The 15,807-nt window shown below is 37.6% G+C and overlaps 1 protein-coding gene across 1 annotated transcript; it reads left to right on the forward strand.

Moving 5' to 3' along the window:
* On the forward strand, positions 1 to 15,556 carry LOC109987747 (guanine nucleotide-binding protein subunit alpha-14). Its single transcript, XM_020638944.3, has 9 exons — positions 1 to 73; positions 209 to 295; positions 644 to 807; positions 2,672 to 2,856; positions 3,195 to 3,349; positions 4,599 to 4,727; positions 5,545 to 5,674; positions 9,907 to 10,060; positions 12,700 to 15,556. Exons 3-9 carry the CDS (start codon positions 657 to 659, stop codon positions 12,903 to 12,905), a joined length of 1,110 nt encoding a protein of 369 aa, XP_020494600.1. The 5' UTR covers positions 1 to 73; positions 209 to 295; positions 644 to 656; the 3' UTR covers positions 12,906 to 15,556.
* Positions 15,557 to 15,807: the final 251 nt, after the last annotated feature.

A 15,807-nucleotide genomic window follows, 5' to 3' on the forward strand; every position in this document is an offset into this window, starting at 1 on the left:
CTGTTTCAGAGAGTTTCCAGCGGACCACAGACCACATTCCTCTGTAGGCGCGGCGGACTTTCCCGAGCTGCAGGTTGTTTCGTGTTAGCTTTTGGAAAAAAAAAAAAGAAAAAAAAATAGAAATAAAAAGTGTGTCGACTCCGTGTCAGTGGGCTAATGAAGCTGTTAGAGTGCTTTATTAACAGGAGCTACTATCTGTTCGCCGCAGGTGCAGTGGTGAAGGGGGCCCAGTGGGAAATGGACCTCGAGACGCAATCAGTGCTCGTTTTCAGGGAGAGTGACGGACTGGTTTGAGGTAAGGCGCCGTATTGTTTCTGCTTATAACTTTTAAACTCATGTTAAGGGCTACGTCCTTTAAGTGTAACCGCAGCGTGGGTTATTTAAAAAATAAATAGACTACTGGTTAAGTAAGTTACTTTAACAGGCAGAGCTCCTGCTACACCGTTGAATTGTAGGCTTATAGAGCCTTTAAAGGTCTGACCTATTACCATTTAAAAATAATCCGGAAACCAGGATTGAGGCAGGTTTAATCTGCTGGAGTGAAATGGGGTATCAAATGGACACCGGACAATTTAACAACAACTTCATTGTCAGTGCTTATCGCCTTATAATAACAGATTATTCATTAACATTGTCTTTTCAGTGGTTTTGAGGCCATGGCGGGCTGCTGGACGGTGTTTCGCCGCACCTGTCTCTGCTGTTTGTCCGAGGAGGAGAAGAGGACCATCGCTGTGGACAAAGAAATTAAGAGGATCCTCAAGCAGCAGAAGAAGAAGGAGAGAAGGGAAATTAAAATCCTCCTATTAGGTCAGTAAGTGCACACATACACTACCTCACACTGCTGAATGCCTCTTGGTTACATTAAGGATGGCACTATAATAGCACTATAATGGCACTACATACACAAATATATATATATATATATATATATATATATATATATATATATATATATATATATAAAGCAAATTTAAATTACACATTGTCTTTGATATACAATGGAATCAAAAAAGAAACACCCTGCATACAGATCAAAACTGCTTGGCCTGTTTGGTAGCCTGCAGCCAAGAGAGAAAACTATGTAAAGCATGTGTCACTGGGTGAGTATGTAAAGAATGGGCCAGTTTGGGTTTGGTTATACCTGGAAACCAGACTGGCACCAGGCACACTTTACAGCTGGTTTGATCACTTTGGATTTAATGGAGTTGTAAGCAGGAAGAAACAATATAGAACATTTGTTTGCAAATAAATTCACATATAAAGCCCAAAATGAGTGATTTGAGCCTTCCCTTGATGTATGTCTCTTAACTTGGCTTTTATTTGCCACATGTGGTAAACTAAATGTCTCTTTTTGACTTCTTCATATTGGGATTTCTTATTTATTATACCCAATCTATTTATTTTATTTTGGTGTACTAATAAGTCTTTTTCTCATTAAACATGTATCTAGTCATTTTCCTGCAGTAATTAATTAATACATTTATTTTTTAAGGTGGGCAACTCAGTCTTGAACAAAGACCACCATTAAAAAACTTTCTGGAAATACAATATTGAGTGAAAGACTATTTACCTTTTATCTAACAAGTTTGCCATTTGTTGAGCTTGTCCTGCAATGAAACTGTGAACATATTATTGCCCCATCTAACTTCCTCTTTCTATGTTAAAAATGACAGAAAACAAGTGCTCATATACAGGAACAGGACTGTTTATAAAACCAGCACTCTTAAGCAACCAACTCACGACTTGAGAAGACTAAAGAAAGCTTTAAAGTGTCAAGTTTGATATTGATTTAATGAGGCCATCAAAGAACATAAATCACATTTATTTTTGAAGCTAGGGCACAAAGTCTGGTCCGATTTGCAGTCAGAGCAAGCATAAATTCATCAGAGGATTGAAATCTAAAAAACGTTGAGTTGGAATTACAAAATATGTTTGCCTGTTAGTAATGGTGTAAGAGGGAAACAGTTGCCCAGAAGTAACAAACCTGCAGAGCCTTCATTTCCAGGGTAAAGCCTACCTACAGTATATGTCAGTAAATTCAAGTAAAATAGAGCATTCACTTGTGATTTTGGAGATAGATTTCTAGATCACAAGAGGTCCCCAGGTAATATAAGTTGTAATGTGCTAATACTTAAGGGAATGGGACATTTGTCTTTTTTTGGTTGCTGGGTGTATGTAGTGCATGGACTGTCAGAGATTTTTGTCTGGCTGGTGCTGGTGGTAACGATGCTGGTAAGAGTGCTAAGACTGAACAAAAGCCATAAAAAATTGGGTCTTTTTACAAGGCAATAAGCAGAGAGAAGCTTAAAGAATTAGCCCATTAAAAACTGGAATCTAAACGTATTTGTTTCATTGCTTCTTTCCTCATTCCAGACAAACATTTTCACCTCTGTGGGCTCAATGACTTTGTTTCTATAAACTGTAAATACTTATTCACACAAGGTCATTCATACTTACTAGCACATTAGAGTTTTCGTTTCAGCTTACCTTCATGAGTTGGAAAATGTGGAGGTAACCTATGAAGACAGTCTCAAATCAACAAACAGGAGAGATTAAAAACAGAACCTTTGTACAGTGGATGCCGGTGTAGTCGCAGGTGTTGTCCTGTTTATACAATCCTACTTAATATGATGCATTTCAATGACTGTTATTTCAACACTTTTGAATTCAGGAACTGGGGAGAGCGGCAAAACAACCTTCATCCGTCAGATGAGGATTATCCACGGACGAGGCTTCTCAGACGAGGAGAGGAGGGCCTTTGCCAAATGCATCTTCCAGAACATTTTCACAGCCATGAAGGCCATGACAGGAGCCATGACCACACTCAAAATCCCCTACTCAAACCCAGAGAATGAGGTAGACCCATATCTAATGTAACCTAAACCAAAAAAAAAAACAACAAAGTACACCCCCATAGAAAAAAGGCAAGTAAATGCAGGTTTGCAGCTAGTTTTGGGATTATGCCCACATTAAACAATAGGCATCAAAAGGACAGAAACACACACACAGCATGTTGAAGTCTATAAATAGAACTAGTGAACTCAGTGATCCTTGAATAAGGCCGATGTTGAAGGAACACAGAGACTACCCCTGACAACATGTCTTCACTCTGGTGTATTAGGCAATTTCTTTAGTAGGATGACAACAAGATTTCGACATCACAAAGTCCTTAACAGTCTCTCTCTTTCTTTCAGATCTACGCCAAGTGGCTGCAGGATGTACACACAGTGCAGATCTCCCAGCTGGACCGGGGTTACGTGGATGCAATTCGCCGCCTCTGGGCAGACTCAGGCGTCCGTATCTGTTATAACCGCCGCTGCGAGTACCAACTCCTAGACTCCACAGAGTAGTGAGTATCTGTGTTGCAGCTACACCCGGTGTCAGGGTGGAGAATCAGAGCTTATCATATGATCTCACAATGACAAGCTGCCAAATTTATGGCAGCTTGTCGAAAGATATTTCGCAAGACAGGGCATCACATCTCCTTTCATCTTAGTGGATTCAGAGGTTGTTTTCACTGTACAGTTATCAAACTAGATCTGCAACTACCATTTCATTTTCATCATATAATATTTGTCTTCACTGATTGATCTTTCAATCTGTGAAATAAGCGAGGATTCAATAAATGGTAATGAAAATTTATAGCCCATAGCCTGGCTAATGGATAACAGGAGAACATGTAGGTGACATATTGTAGTAATGTTTGTTAATGTCATACCTGACCTTTGTACCAAAATTAACAGGAGGACGCAATACAAATAGGGCTGTCACATGCTGTTACATGCTTGTCTTATTGGACAATCCTATTGAAAGAGAGAAATAAGTAGGGCTGGAGAAGCTTTGTGTCTCAAATACAATAACTTTTTATGATTAATCCGTCATAATTTACTTTAAATAAAAGAAAGTTTCTCAGTGTTAAAATATCTTATATTTGATTATATTCCATATTATTTTCACCGGTTATTTTTTCAACATTTTATTTTTGAGATGTTTTTTTTGCCCACTCCTCCTCACATCCATGTTTATCGCTGCAGTGATTAGAATTCAGTTATACTTTGTACTTGGTACTGAGACCACTGGAGGGAGCTGCTGCTTTACAGACGGTTCTGCTCCCAGCCGTTGTTGAAACCACCAGTTGATCAAGGAGTATTTGAGGACAACAGCCAAATGTCTCTTGAGCCGTTAACCATCTTTATTAAACTGAAACCATCATGAAACGATTCGATAGACAGAAGGCGTGAGCTTCAACCTCAGACATGTCTGAGAACAAAGACTGGCCTCAGCCTGTCTCTTGTTTTCTTTCTTTTCCATTGATTCTCTGCTCTGTGTTTACCCAGCAGCTCTATCATCACTGTGTGTGTACGATAAGAGACAGGCAGTCTACATTAACAAATGACAGCTTATATCAACACGAGCTGTAAAGCTGAAGTCAGTGCACTGGTTGATATGGACTCCCTTGTATTTTTAAACATTGTTTTTCCTTTTCATATGTCTTGTGTTACAACAGTTTTGTTTTTATTGATGTGGCTTGATGAGATGATAAGATTATCTTTCAGCACTGTTGTAAAACTTTCTTTATCTTATTTTTTGTCTTTCAGCTACATGAGTAATCTGGACCGCATCTCTTCCCCAGAGTACATCCCGACAGAGCAGGACGTGCTGCGAGTCCGATTCCCCACAACAGGCATCCATGACTATTCCTTCACCATAAAAAACATCACACTAAGGTGGCCGCTCTTGTATCCGTCAGAGGCGTGAATCTAATACAGACAATATTCATTGCACAGTGAAAAAAAAGAAAGGCTTTGTCCGCTCACAGCTATCGGGACTCCTTAGGATCAGATATCTCATGTCATCTGTACAAAGCCCCTGGCATGATGGGGCTACCAACATCTGTTGCTATTTTTTTCTTTAGCAGAAAAAAATCCATGTTTACTTAAAGAGAACATTGTGTTCCCAAAGTAAATGACACCTTAATTACAAGGTTTGGCTCCTGATCAAAACAACCTTCAATGAAGAAGTGATTTATCTCAATTCTTTAAAAACATGTAAAAATTCTGTTTTTTACTTGGTAATTAGTACACCCTCCGTATGTAATATTATTTCAGAAAGGAGCTCTGATGAAAAAAAGAACCATTTAGTTACATTTCTCAGTCAGCTCATTCATGACCATGCTGTCTGATTAGAAAGATGACATGTTGTCAGTGTTGGTACAGTCTACTTCCTGAACAAGCAGCCTCGACTCATTAACAGCTGTGTGAGAGCCACATGTGGTTGTAAGAACAGTGTGTACGCATTAGGAGAGTTGCAATGTTGGTGTTGGTCTTGTCTCTATTTCAGCACCATGAATCTGAGGGTATTATTATTCTGTCATTCATGCAACCATGTCCCTTCTGTATAGACGTCAATAACACAAATTACTGTGAGCTGTCAGAGCTTTGGTAGGAAATTAGGTTTTATAGTCAATACTAAAAAGACAAAAAAAAAACTTCTGTAGGGTTTTTTTCTTACCCCTTTTCAACTCTTCCCTCCTTTCTTTGATAGGATTGTGGACGTAGGTGGTCAGAAGTCAGAGCGTAGGAAATGGATTCACTGCTTTGAAAATGTCACCTCCCTCATATTTCTGGCATCCCTCAGCGAGTACGACCAGGTTCTGGAGGAGAGAGAAACCATAGTAAGTCAACAAGTGTGGGTGTGTGTGTCTGTGTGTGTACTTGGCCTTTCAGAACTTTGACGATGTGTTTGTCTAGTAGACAAAATGTCCGTCTGAAAGGCAGCCCGACCATTGAGTTGTTGTGTCGAATACAACAAAGGAGTTTACAACATCAATTAGTAAAGGTGGGGCACAACGTAAACATGCAACCATAATTTTGTTAATTTGTTAATCTTTGTTTCGTATGTTTTTTATATATATAAAAAAAACTTCTCGGATGTAAGTTTCTTCGATGTGAAGCTGTCCTCCTTTACATTATTTCCATGATAATAAACTGAATCTATTCTGGAGTTAAATTGATGATCAGAAAGAGAAACAGTTTTTTAAAGCACCCTTGACTCTGGGAAACTAGAATGAACATTATTAACTTTTTCATTTTCATATAAGTTTTATAGACAGAGCATACAGGGACTAGTTAAAATGATCTTGATAACCCAAACCATTATTCATCCACTGCACTCTCAGTTCAAGTGCTTCCATCAGGTTGGCGATTCAGACTGCCTAGAGTCACAAAAAATGTTTATAAAAAATCATTTGTACCAAATGCAATAAAATGATTAAATTCATAAAGGAAAAAATGACCCCCTCAACTCTAACTGCACATTGTTTTATGAAATTAGTGTTTTTAAACCTATAACTTTATGAAATGTCTTAAAACTCTGGCTTATTATTATACTAAATTATTATTTTAAATTCACGAACCATGCTGACTGTGATGTTGTCGAGGACTACAGGCGCTCTTCTGGTTTCCTGCTGTGCTTGAATGTTGTCTTGTTTGTCCTAATGTTTTTTCTGTCTAGTTCATGTGAAGCCAAAGACAATTTTCCACTTTGTGGACAAATAAACTTCTATTCTTCTTCTATTCAAACCATTATTTCATTAACATGAAAACAGGCTTTTCCCACCTATTGGTCAAGATTCAGCAAATAATATGCTTTACATTTAAACTGATTCATATAGCAGAATTATCATTTCAAATTTACCTCTTAGACTTATTAAAGATTTAGATGTTTATGGGCCATTCTACTGAAATTGGTTCAAAGTCAGGTTGGAAACATTTTGAAATGTTTTAATCCCAACATTTTTTCCCTATATATATTGTACCATATATGAAGTACACATATCTAGTAAAAGAATCGTCAAATTTGATATTGTATTTTTAGACTGTTTTGGAATGTTTTTCCTTTCCCCAAATTTGTCACTACCGAAACATAGTATTAAACTATGATAAAAACAATATTATGTTAACCTGTTAGTGTTATGTTTACTTCCCTTATGTAAAGATTATTTTTTACGAATTTCTATTGAAGGTTTTTCCAATAAAATCAATAAAAATTATTTTTTTTAACAAATTTCAAATTTGTAAAATTCTTCAAAATCTATGTGAAATCTTTCTTTCTAAAATGTAAAACGCTGATCAGATTGATTTCAGAGTTAACATACAGTTAACCAATCAGTATCATAACATTTTAGCTGATAACTCAATATATATATTTTTTTGTGTTTCGGTAGTGACCAGTATTTTCTTTTTTAGTCTTTTATCATATTCCTTCAACCTTATTACTTAATTTTAACTTATAACATGCCTGATGTTGGGAATATTACAAGCACATATGTTTAGTGGTCAATAAAATAATTTATTTTTGAAGAAAAATGTTCATCCATGACCATATAGTACAAATATTACTTATCAATTGCTTATTTGCTGTAAATAGATGATTGAAATGATGATACTTATAGAAACTCACTGATTCTAAGACTTTGGAACACATTTATTTCAAAATGATGAGATTTAACTACTTTACCATTCCATTTTGTCACTACCGAAATGATAATGTCACTACCAAACCATACCGAACTTGACCATATGTTTCGGTAGTGGCAATTCTAGCTTATTTTGAGCATAATTAAAGAATGCTAGCAAGCACATGGCTAGCAAACACATCTTTGAGGAGGTGTACACCCATAGAAACATAATAATTTGCATAAAACCCCAAAAAGTTTACATAATTGAAGAGAATGTGTGTTCGGTAGTGACAATTTTTGAAGTTACACACTGATTTTCAGACTTTGGAGCACATTTGTTAAAAAATTATGGGATTTAGCTGCTTAACATGCAGTCATGGGGGACAGGGATGCAATGTCACTTCCTGGTCAAAAATTCAGGGATGTGGCTTAAACCTAGGCTCAGCCAAGCCACGAAAACTCTTGTGTTTCGGTAGTGACATGAAAACAAGGGACATGATTATTTGAGCATAGTATTTTAATTTAAAAATTAAACCCACAATAAATCTAAGTCTTTCAACCTCTGTTTAAACTTAATTATAAAGATCTTTTAAATTACACCATTGAAACAAATCTAAAAAATGTTTTAAGTGGTATTTACATAAATTGAAATTTAGGGGTCAGGATTGGGGGCAGCTACTTCTCAATTGAAAGTACCCTATAAATTATATTTTTTTTTTTATTTAGCTTATCACTATCTCATTTAATGCCCTGGGTTTAAATACATCATAATATAATCTCACTAAATATCCATGTCTGAATACTTAATTGTTATGTTAAATCTTTTTTTTGTAATGGGACTGCACTTTGAACTAATTCGGTAGAATGCCCCTTATAGCTGGTTTAGCAAAATGTAAGTATTATCTATCTATATCTACCTCACCATGCATACATTCGTCTTTTGCTGTTCCTCTCATCCGAACATTATCACAGTCACTATTACAGCAGTCTTTTCATTTGTTCACCAGCAGGTTTCACTCTAGCACAAGAATCCACCCTCCCTTTCCTCCTGCCTCTCATCCTGTCACTAAACCCTTTATCTCTCTCAGCCACTTTTCTGTCTGCCAACACATTCATTAACCTCCACAGTGGCCCATGTGCTCCAGACCCCCCGCCCCCCCATACACTCCTCCCTCCTCTCTTTAATGGACCACCTCATCCTCAGCCACCAAAGTCCTTCTTGCCATCTCTAACATCTCGGGTCCTATTTTGATGGCGTAAAGCTCGTTGTCTAACCGCTTGGCGCATTTTGGAATTTACTTCGCACACGATCTGGGTGCAGAGCGCAAAGAGGATGGATTATGTGGCTTGATTATACATTGTTGTGTTTTGGGTGTAACATGAATCAAACCAATCAGAGTGTCAGTTCCAATTCCTTTTAAGAGTCCGATGCGCCCGCAGGCAGGCCGTTGCTATTTACACAGCAGATTTCAATTTTGATTCTGAGATAGAACTCTTGCCAGCTCATCTAACTTATCTGCTTTCATTTTGCCCTTGAACACACAGAACACATACAAGACACTGTATGAAATATGTTGTTGGCGGATTTAAGTTTTTATTACACTGAATTATTCCCACAATATCAGAAATGTCCAGAAAAGATGCAGTGAATATTTCCAAATGAGGCACAAAAGCGTATTCTTATTAACTTTTAAAATTTACAGACACACTGACAGGATCTATGTTAACTAATGTTCTGTGAGCTCCACATTTAATACAGACAGGCTGTGAACATTTATATACTTATTTTCTCTGCAGGAATTCTTTGCTACATTCTCTAATTGGTGCGTAATGGACACTGGACAATCAGTACTAATATATTTTGACTTCATTGTTGGTGGCACTCATAGTTATTTAGAAGCTTAACTATAAATTCAACTCTCTGTTACACAAGAGCGTGTTAGTGTGTGCTTCATGTGTTTCTGTGTGTATTAGACATGCACGTTGTAGCGAGCGCCCACGGAGAAGAGCCTGGATACGAAACAGAAACAGCTCTCTATCTCTCAGCCCTCCATCCCATTAAAACTCAATTTAAACGTATCAGCAAATGTACTGATATTAAACTGTGGAGTAGATACGCAATTGAACTAATGCATCTTCCTAATATCAGGAACTTACTGTGCCACAGACTTAAGACTTCAGATCAGGCTTTAGGTAGTCTAAGCCGTCATTTTCTGCATCAACAAGATAGGAACACAGCAGCTTTTCACCTGACCACACCTCATTTTAAAACAAACACACCCCTGGGCACTAACCAGACTGCAAGTTCATTTGCTATCTGTTTCTCTTCAAGTGAAAATCATCCTTTAAAGTGTCATCTCTGAAATCCCATTCTCCACAATAGTATCCACCCTGTATTGAGCTAAAGTGCTTCAGGCTCACATATCTGATTTTGTCTCCTTCTTCAGAACCGGATGCATGAGAGTCTGGCTCTGTTTTACACCACCATCCATTCTCCATGGTTCCTCAACACCTCCATCATCCTCTTCCTCAACAAGACTGACATCTTGGCTGACAAAGTCCAGACCTCTGATCTGCAGAAATACTTCCCCAGCTTCCGTGGTAAGATGTGGACCTCGGTGTGTGCCTGTTTAATTTAAAGTGAGCTTTTATAAAATGAATTGGACAAACTGCATTAGTAGGGAATTTGATTTAGTGAACATAAAAACATCAAGAGTGACTTAATCAAATTTCTGATCACAGATTTAGTAGATGCAGTTTTTTGTCAAACTACGTTTTTCATTTTGTGATTTGCTTTCATCATTGGCTTGGAGTGAGTTTGGCTGGATCAAAACAAGCCTCAACACTTCTAGACTGAAATATTTTTAAATTTCCTTTTAAATTCTGTACAGACCTGCGTTAGCATGCAGGTGTTAGCATGCTAAAATCGTTAACTAAGATGATGAACTAAGTAAACATGTTTTCATGGGAAACATTTTCTTGTAAAACATCATCAGTTTAGCATTTTGTCATGCTAAGGCCAAAGGCTTTATGGAGTCTCTGGTGAGACTGTAAACTCCTGTTTGACATTTTATTGGCTCAACAATTAGTGGACCTCAACCTCAAGTATATGAGGTTGTAGTTTTGGTAATGTGCTGGGATGTTAGCATTGATGCAAACATTGTCATATTAAATCAGTTCTGAAATTGCAATACCAAATCTGTTTGGTGATGCTCAAAGTGAGGTTTCGATTACTAGATATAAGACATTTGAAAAGTATTTAAAGGAAACAATGGGGCAGAGCATATTCAGTAGCCTATTTCAACTACCTCAATTTCAGCCTGTTGCTCACAGATGGGTCACAATGTGGACTCAATCATGTCAGAGATGAAAGGGGTTGTGATGTTGTTTTCCTCCAGCAAGTTATTTTTTTGCATGCAGCTTTCTCATCACATCCACCTACCCAGATTAAAATTAAATATTATTTTCAAAATAATGTTTGAAAAAGTGATGCATCCCTCAGTCTGAAGTGGAAAGGTTCTCCCTCCATTTCTCCCCTGGTGCCCACAAAGCCAGCAATGATTACAGCTATATCAGATATCTCTATTTATGTAAACACACACACACACATGCACACACAAACATACACGTGCAAATGAGTCACTTCCAGGTGCTTGGTGTGCTTAATGATGCGGCTGTCGCTCTCCTGATGTGAAAGGCTGCCGAGCTTTGCCCTAACAGTCCCCACCTCCTGTGACACCCCACAACCCCCATCCCCACCCTCTCTTCTTCTGTTACCCTTGGCAACCACAGAGAGATACTTCGCTTCCCGTAAGCACTATATCCCACAAACCTCTGGGGTAAATTTGTGAAATATGTGTATGTGGCTGCGTGGTGGGAGTTAGTGACTGCCAGCAATTATCTTTTGTGTGTCTGCAGTGCAGAGACTGTATTTTACCAGCAGCATTAGCAGTGTAAAATAATGACTCACATAGGGTCAAGCTCTTAAATGTCAATTTAAGAGTTCCCAACCTGGCTGCTCTTTGCTGCTAATGCTGCTTTCGCTGCTTTGCTGCTCATCTTACTGCTACTGGAGCAACTTTTAAAGGCTACTGGTGTTATCTGCCCTGCAGACTGAAACACATTGCAGAGTGAAACATTTGATTTGTTTATTTAATAATAAGTCAATTGAAAAAAGTGATTGTGCCATTTAAGAAGCAACAACTCCAGTTGGACTTAAATATAGGATTTACAGTATTTTTAATTAATTATTAATGAATACTTGAAATTATTAGTTTTCTTAAATAATCAGTTTCTGCTGGGGAAATGCTATTATCTAATTTGATTCTGGGGAAACAAAATAATAAGCCAAAATAGAAAGATGTTTGACTTTAGTGTAGACTACACCAAACACCTGAATACAAAAAGGTTTAAAGTAAGGTTATGTAAGTAACATTATTATGTGAGTAAGTTATTATGTGAATGTGGATGTGGGAGAAGCAATGAATTTCTTCAAAACTGCTATGAACTCCCTCTTGAACCAAAACCATACTGGTTTTAGTTCTCTATGATCTCCTCTGATTCCTGAAGAAAAATTCCTGAAGAAGTTGAAGTTGAGTTGAAATGAAGTGTGTCTGGTTGAACTAACAAATCCTTGAGGAGCCTGTTAATGCCCATTATTACTATTAATATAGTTATTTTAAAGTTTTTTAACATGCTGGTACAGTACAATTCTTAAATTAATAAACTTTTCAATATTTCCATATAGTTTAAAAGTAGGAATCAGTGTTTTCCCAATATACATTTAATGCCAGTTTGTTGCTCTACTTTTGATAGTAACTTTGGTGTCCCTTTCAGGAATTGCTCTTTAGAAAATGTCCTGTTTGTTGTCTCCCCTAATAGTGAACTGAGATATCAGTCTTGAATCAGGTGTGTGGTTGATATGACTGACATGTGGGTGCTTTGTCTGTTACGAGATTGACCAAAAGTAAGGAAGAGTTAGCATTTCCAATATGGCAACCGACATTGTTAGGTTTTATTTCTCCTCTTAAGAAACCAATGGGTGATGTCACTGAAACTATGTCCTTGCAATATATAAAAGCTATAAGTAAAAATGATCAAGGGAGTTGCTGATTTAATTATTTTCAATGGAGAAATGGATCAGTCGACTTCATTTAATATCTCTAGTTGCACCCAAAGCAATCTTTTGCCATTTTTTCGTCTTCTCCTGTTACTCATGTTTCTTTTCACCTCTGTCACAGGTAAGAGGAGAGACCCAGAGGATGCAAAGAACTTCATCCGTAAACTGTACGAGCAGCAAGCAGTCAATCGTGACAGGAGGGAGGAGTGGAAGACTCTGTACCCACACTTCACCTGCGCCACAGACACAAACAACATCCGCACAGTGTTCAATGACGTCAAGGATACAGTGCTACTCAAATCTCTCAGGGACTATGGAGTCATCTGAACCTTTACTCAGTGTGGAAAAAAACTGGACAAAAGCAGTGAATTTGTCTCCTCTTTACTCAAGTGAATTCAGCGCTGAAGAAGGCCGATATGCTGCCTTGTTTTCCTCGTAAGAAATGTCGGATGGCGATCAGACCATTGCCTGTTCTTCATCCTCATCTTCATCTTCTCTCTCATCATGTCTAAATCAAGAAGCAGGTAAAGAAAAAAAGGGACACGTTTGCACTCACCTTTATCACCATCACTACCACACTCAGTCCTCTTCTTTCCCTCAAGTAGAAACATAACAATCCCTAACAAAGATGTTAGGGAGACTGAGAGAAACAACAAGACTGAGTGACTGAAGTGCTGTGCTGCAATTAACGGAGTAATGACTTCTACAAGTGGACAGGGGGTCATGCTTGAGTACACCATCCAGTCACAAACACACAATCAACGTTTATGTAAACTCACCAGATGCATTCAGGTAGAACAGATTCTCCTTCACAGTAAAAACAAATAGTTGGTATTATGTAGCGAAAATGGCTAAATAGATGAGTTACATTATGCTGCAACTTGTTTATATTAAACATCATGAATCAGAAGAACATCTCTCTTTGATAAGTCTCATAAAAGAAAGTTCATTTTAGAAACACTGCCCTCCTGTTAAGAGCGTAAATCCGTATTGATTACTGTTATCTAACACTGGCCATATTTCTTACATATTATCTGTATTCACCTACACATTGTTTTGGCCTAATCAATAAGGCGCAGGGAGATTGGGTAACAGTTTATAATTTGAATCCCTGGTTATAGTGCATTGTGTTTAAGGAAATGAAGAAACCAGATTCCTTAAACGATTATATATTTGAATATTCGAACACGAATGCATATTTTCTAGCCTGTGTTCAAGAGGTCTGCAAAGGTTAAAGAACAATTCCCTCTATTGTTATCCATTTATTTCTCTCACCTACTCATGAAATCGTAGTTTTCTATGAAAAGATATTTAAGTTTGATAATCAGGCAGCTGCACACTGAATAAGGAGGTATGTTTTGGTCGGTTTGTAATTTGTGTTTGGCATATTACTGTTTTGCTCAAGTGCCCTTATTAAGCAACACACTGAATCTTTATCTGCCCCCCCCCCCCCCCCCCCCCCCCCCCCCCATGTCATATCCAAAGTCCTGACAGTGAGGTATGTCAACAACCTGAAATATGTTCACTACTGATGTACTGCCCAGACAGATTAATTACGTACATGACGAAGGAGATGGAAGTGGCTATAATGAATATTTGTTATAAAACTGGATCACTACTGCTTGTATAATATGTCAGTTTTGCAAAACTTTAGTCAACTCTATGAAGTGAAGGCATCTGTCAGCTCATTGTAATGAATAATTATTATTTTCTTTTTTCTTATTCCTCTTCTCTGCAGTAGACAACCAGGTGTTAAACAACGTGGTTTGTTGAGCAGCCTAAAAGACAGATATTTAACCTCCTTAGGGATGGAGTCTGAAAATATTGCTTAATAAAGGTTTATTTTTTAACTGATGGGAAAGTAAATATAAAAACTGTACGCAGTCTGCCACATGAAACTTAAACCTGATAACATGTCATTTTATCAAAAGTCTGCTGCATCCAAGTGCCCAAAAGAAATCAGTTTAAGCTGTTTAAAGTGCTTGAATGTTTATTTTCCATGATGTCCAAAATTCTACCTGCGTAATTTACGAAATGTCCAGCTGAGTTAAGGTCACAAACAGCAAACAGCCGTCAAAAGATTCCTGACAGGTTAATGTATTCAGGGCTGCTCTTTTTATCGCTCTTCATTCAACGTCTGCCCTTAGTCACTCATTTTTGTTTGAGAGATTCTGTAATGCTTTTTACAACCATCTTCATTTAATTTTTTCTGTCGGCTCAATTCAATTAATACACTTCTGTATAACCAATGCCATACATTTGAATGAAAAAACACACTTTGGGGACCAAAGGTCACCACTGAGGGAACTGAGACTTGTTTGTCCTGCAAGCAAACAATCGATTGGGACTGAGTTCAAACCGATAATTGTGAAAAATATCCAACTGGTGATCTGCTGGCTAAAGGGTAATGAATATTAATACAAGGTAGCAGTGTGAACTGTCTGTGGGTCCCATTTATATTATTTAGTTTGAAGAGGGGAAGTTAATAATATTGATAGGTAGCATGAGGTTGGCCCCTTTGTGCGTCATTGAGCGTTGAGTGTGAGTGGAGTGGAAAATAACTGAATTTTGTTTTAAATTAACTGACCTTAATGGGAAGTGTTTTATAGCACACAGTGTTTTTTTGTACATGGTTTTCAGCTGCTGTTGTAATTGTGTATAAAATGTTTGTGATCTCTTCCCTTCTCCACAGATGTGCTAGTTGTTTTATTGAATCTTATGATGCCTTCAAACAAAATCATCCTTTTCTTTTGTATATTTACTGATGACAACTGTCCTTTTGATTGATTTTTTAAACTGCTGTATTTTTGAAGATTGGTACACAGCTGTGAGTAGAGTGTGTTTGCTGCTGAACTTCTTTTCTGCATTGGAAAACCTCTCATACGTAGACAGTAAATTAAGTCATGTAGACTCAGGTGAAGGAAGTGGGCAAATATATATTTTTTTTAGTTAAAATTAAAAAAAACTTTTGTCTAATAGATTGTTTTGTTTGTCTTCCCTTGCATTCATATTCTCTATGCGTGTCTGTGTCTGTGTGATGTGTTTTCATTTCACCACACTGTCGGGCTGTCACTAAGACAAATTGGTCTTATGCTGAAATCACACTCGCTGTGACCCCAAGTTTGTAACCTGCAGTGCAGGATGTGCATTGGATTGACACTGGAATTTTTCACAGCTGATGCATTTCCATGAACCAGTTTATGTGCGTGACTGTTGAAGATTTCCTCTT

The sequence above is a fragment of the Labrus bergylta genome, chromosome 6 (genome assembly GCF_963930695.1).
Source record: "Labrus bergylta chromosome 6, fLabBer1.1, whole genome shotgun sequence".
In the NCBI taxonomy this organism is placed as follows: Eukaryota; Metazoa; Chordata; class Actinopteri; order Labriformes; family Labridae; genus Labrus; species Labrus bergylta.

Excerpts from the sequence above, each read along its gene's own strand:
- LOC109987747 (XM_020638944.3), top strand. The coding sequence starts at position 657 with ATGGCGGGCTGCTGGACGGTGTTTCGCCGCACCTGTCTCTGCTGTTTG. Across the intron at positions 3,350-4,598 it reads CTCCTAGACTCCACAGAGTA|CTACATGAGTAATCTGGACC; the intron begins GTGAGTATCTGT and ends TTTGTCTTTCAG. Across the intron at positions 4,728-5,544 it reads ATAAAAAACATCACACTAAG|GATTGTGGACGTAGGTGGTC; the intron begins GTGGCCGCTCTT and ends TTTCTTTGATAG.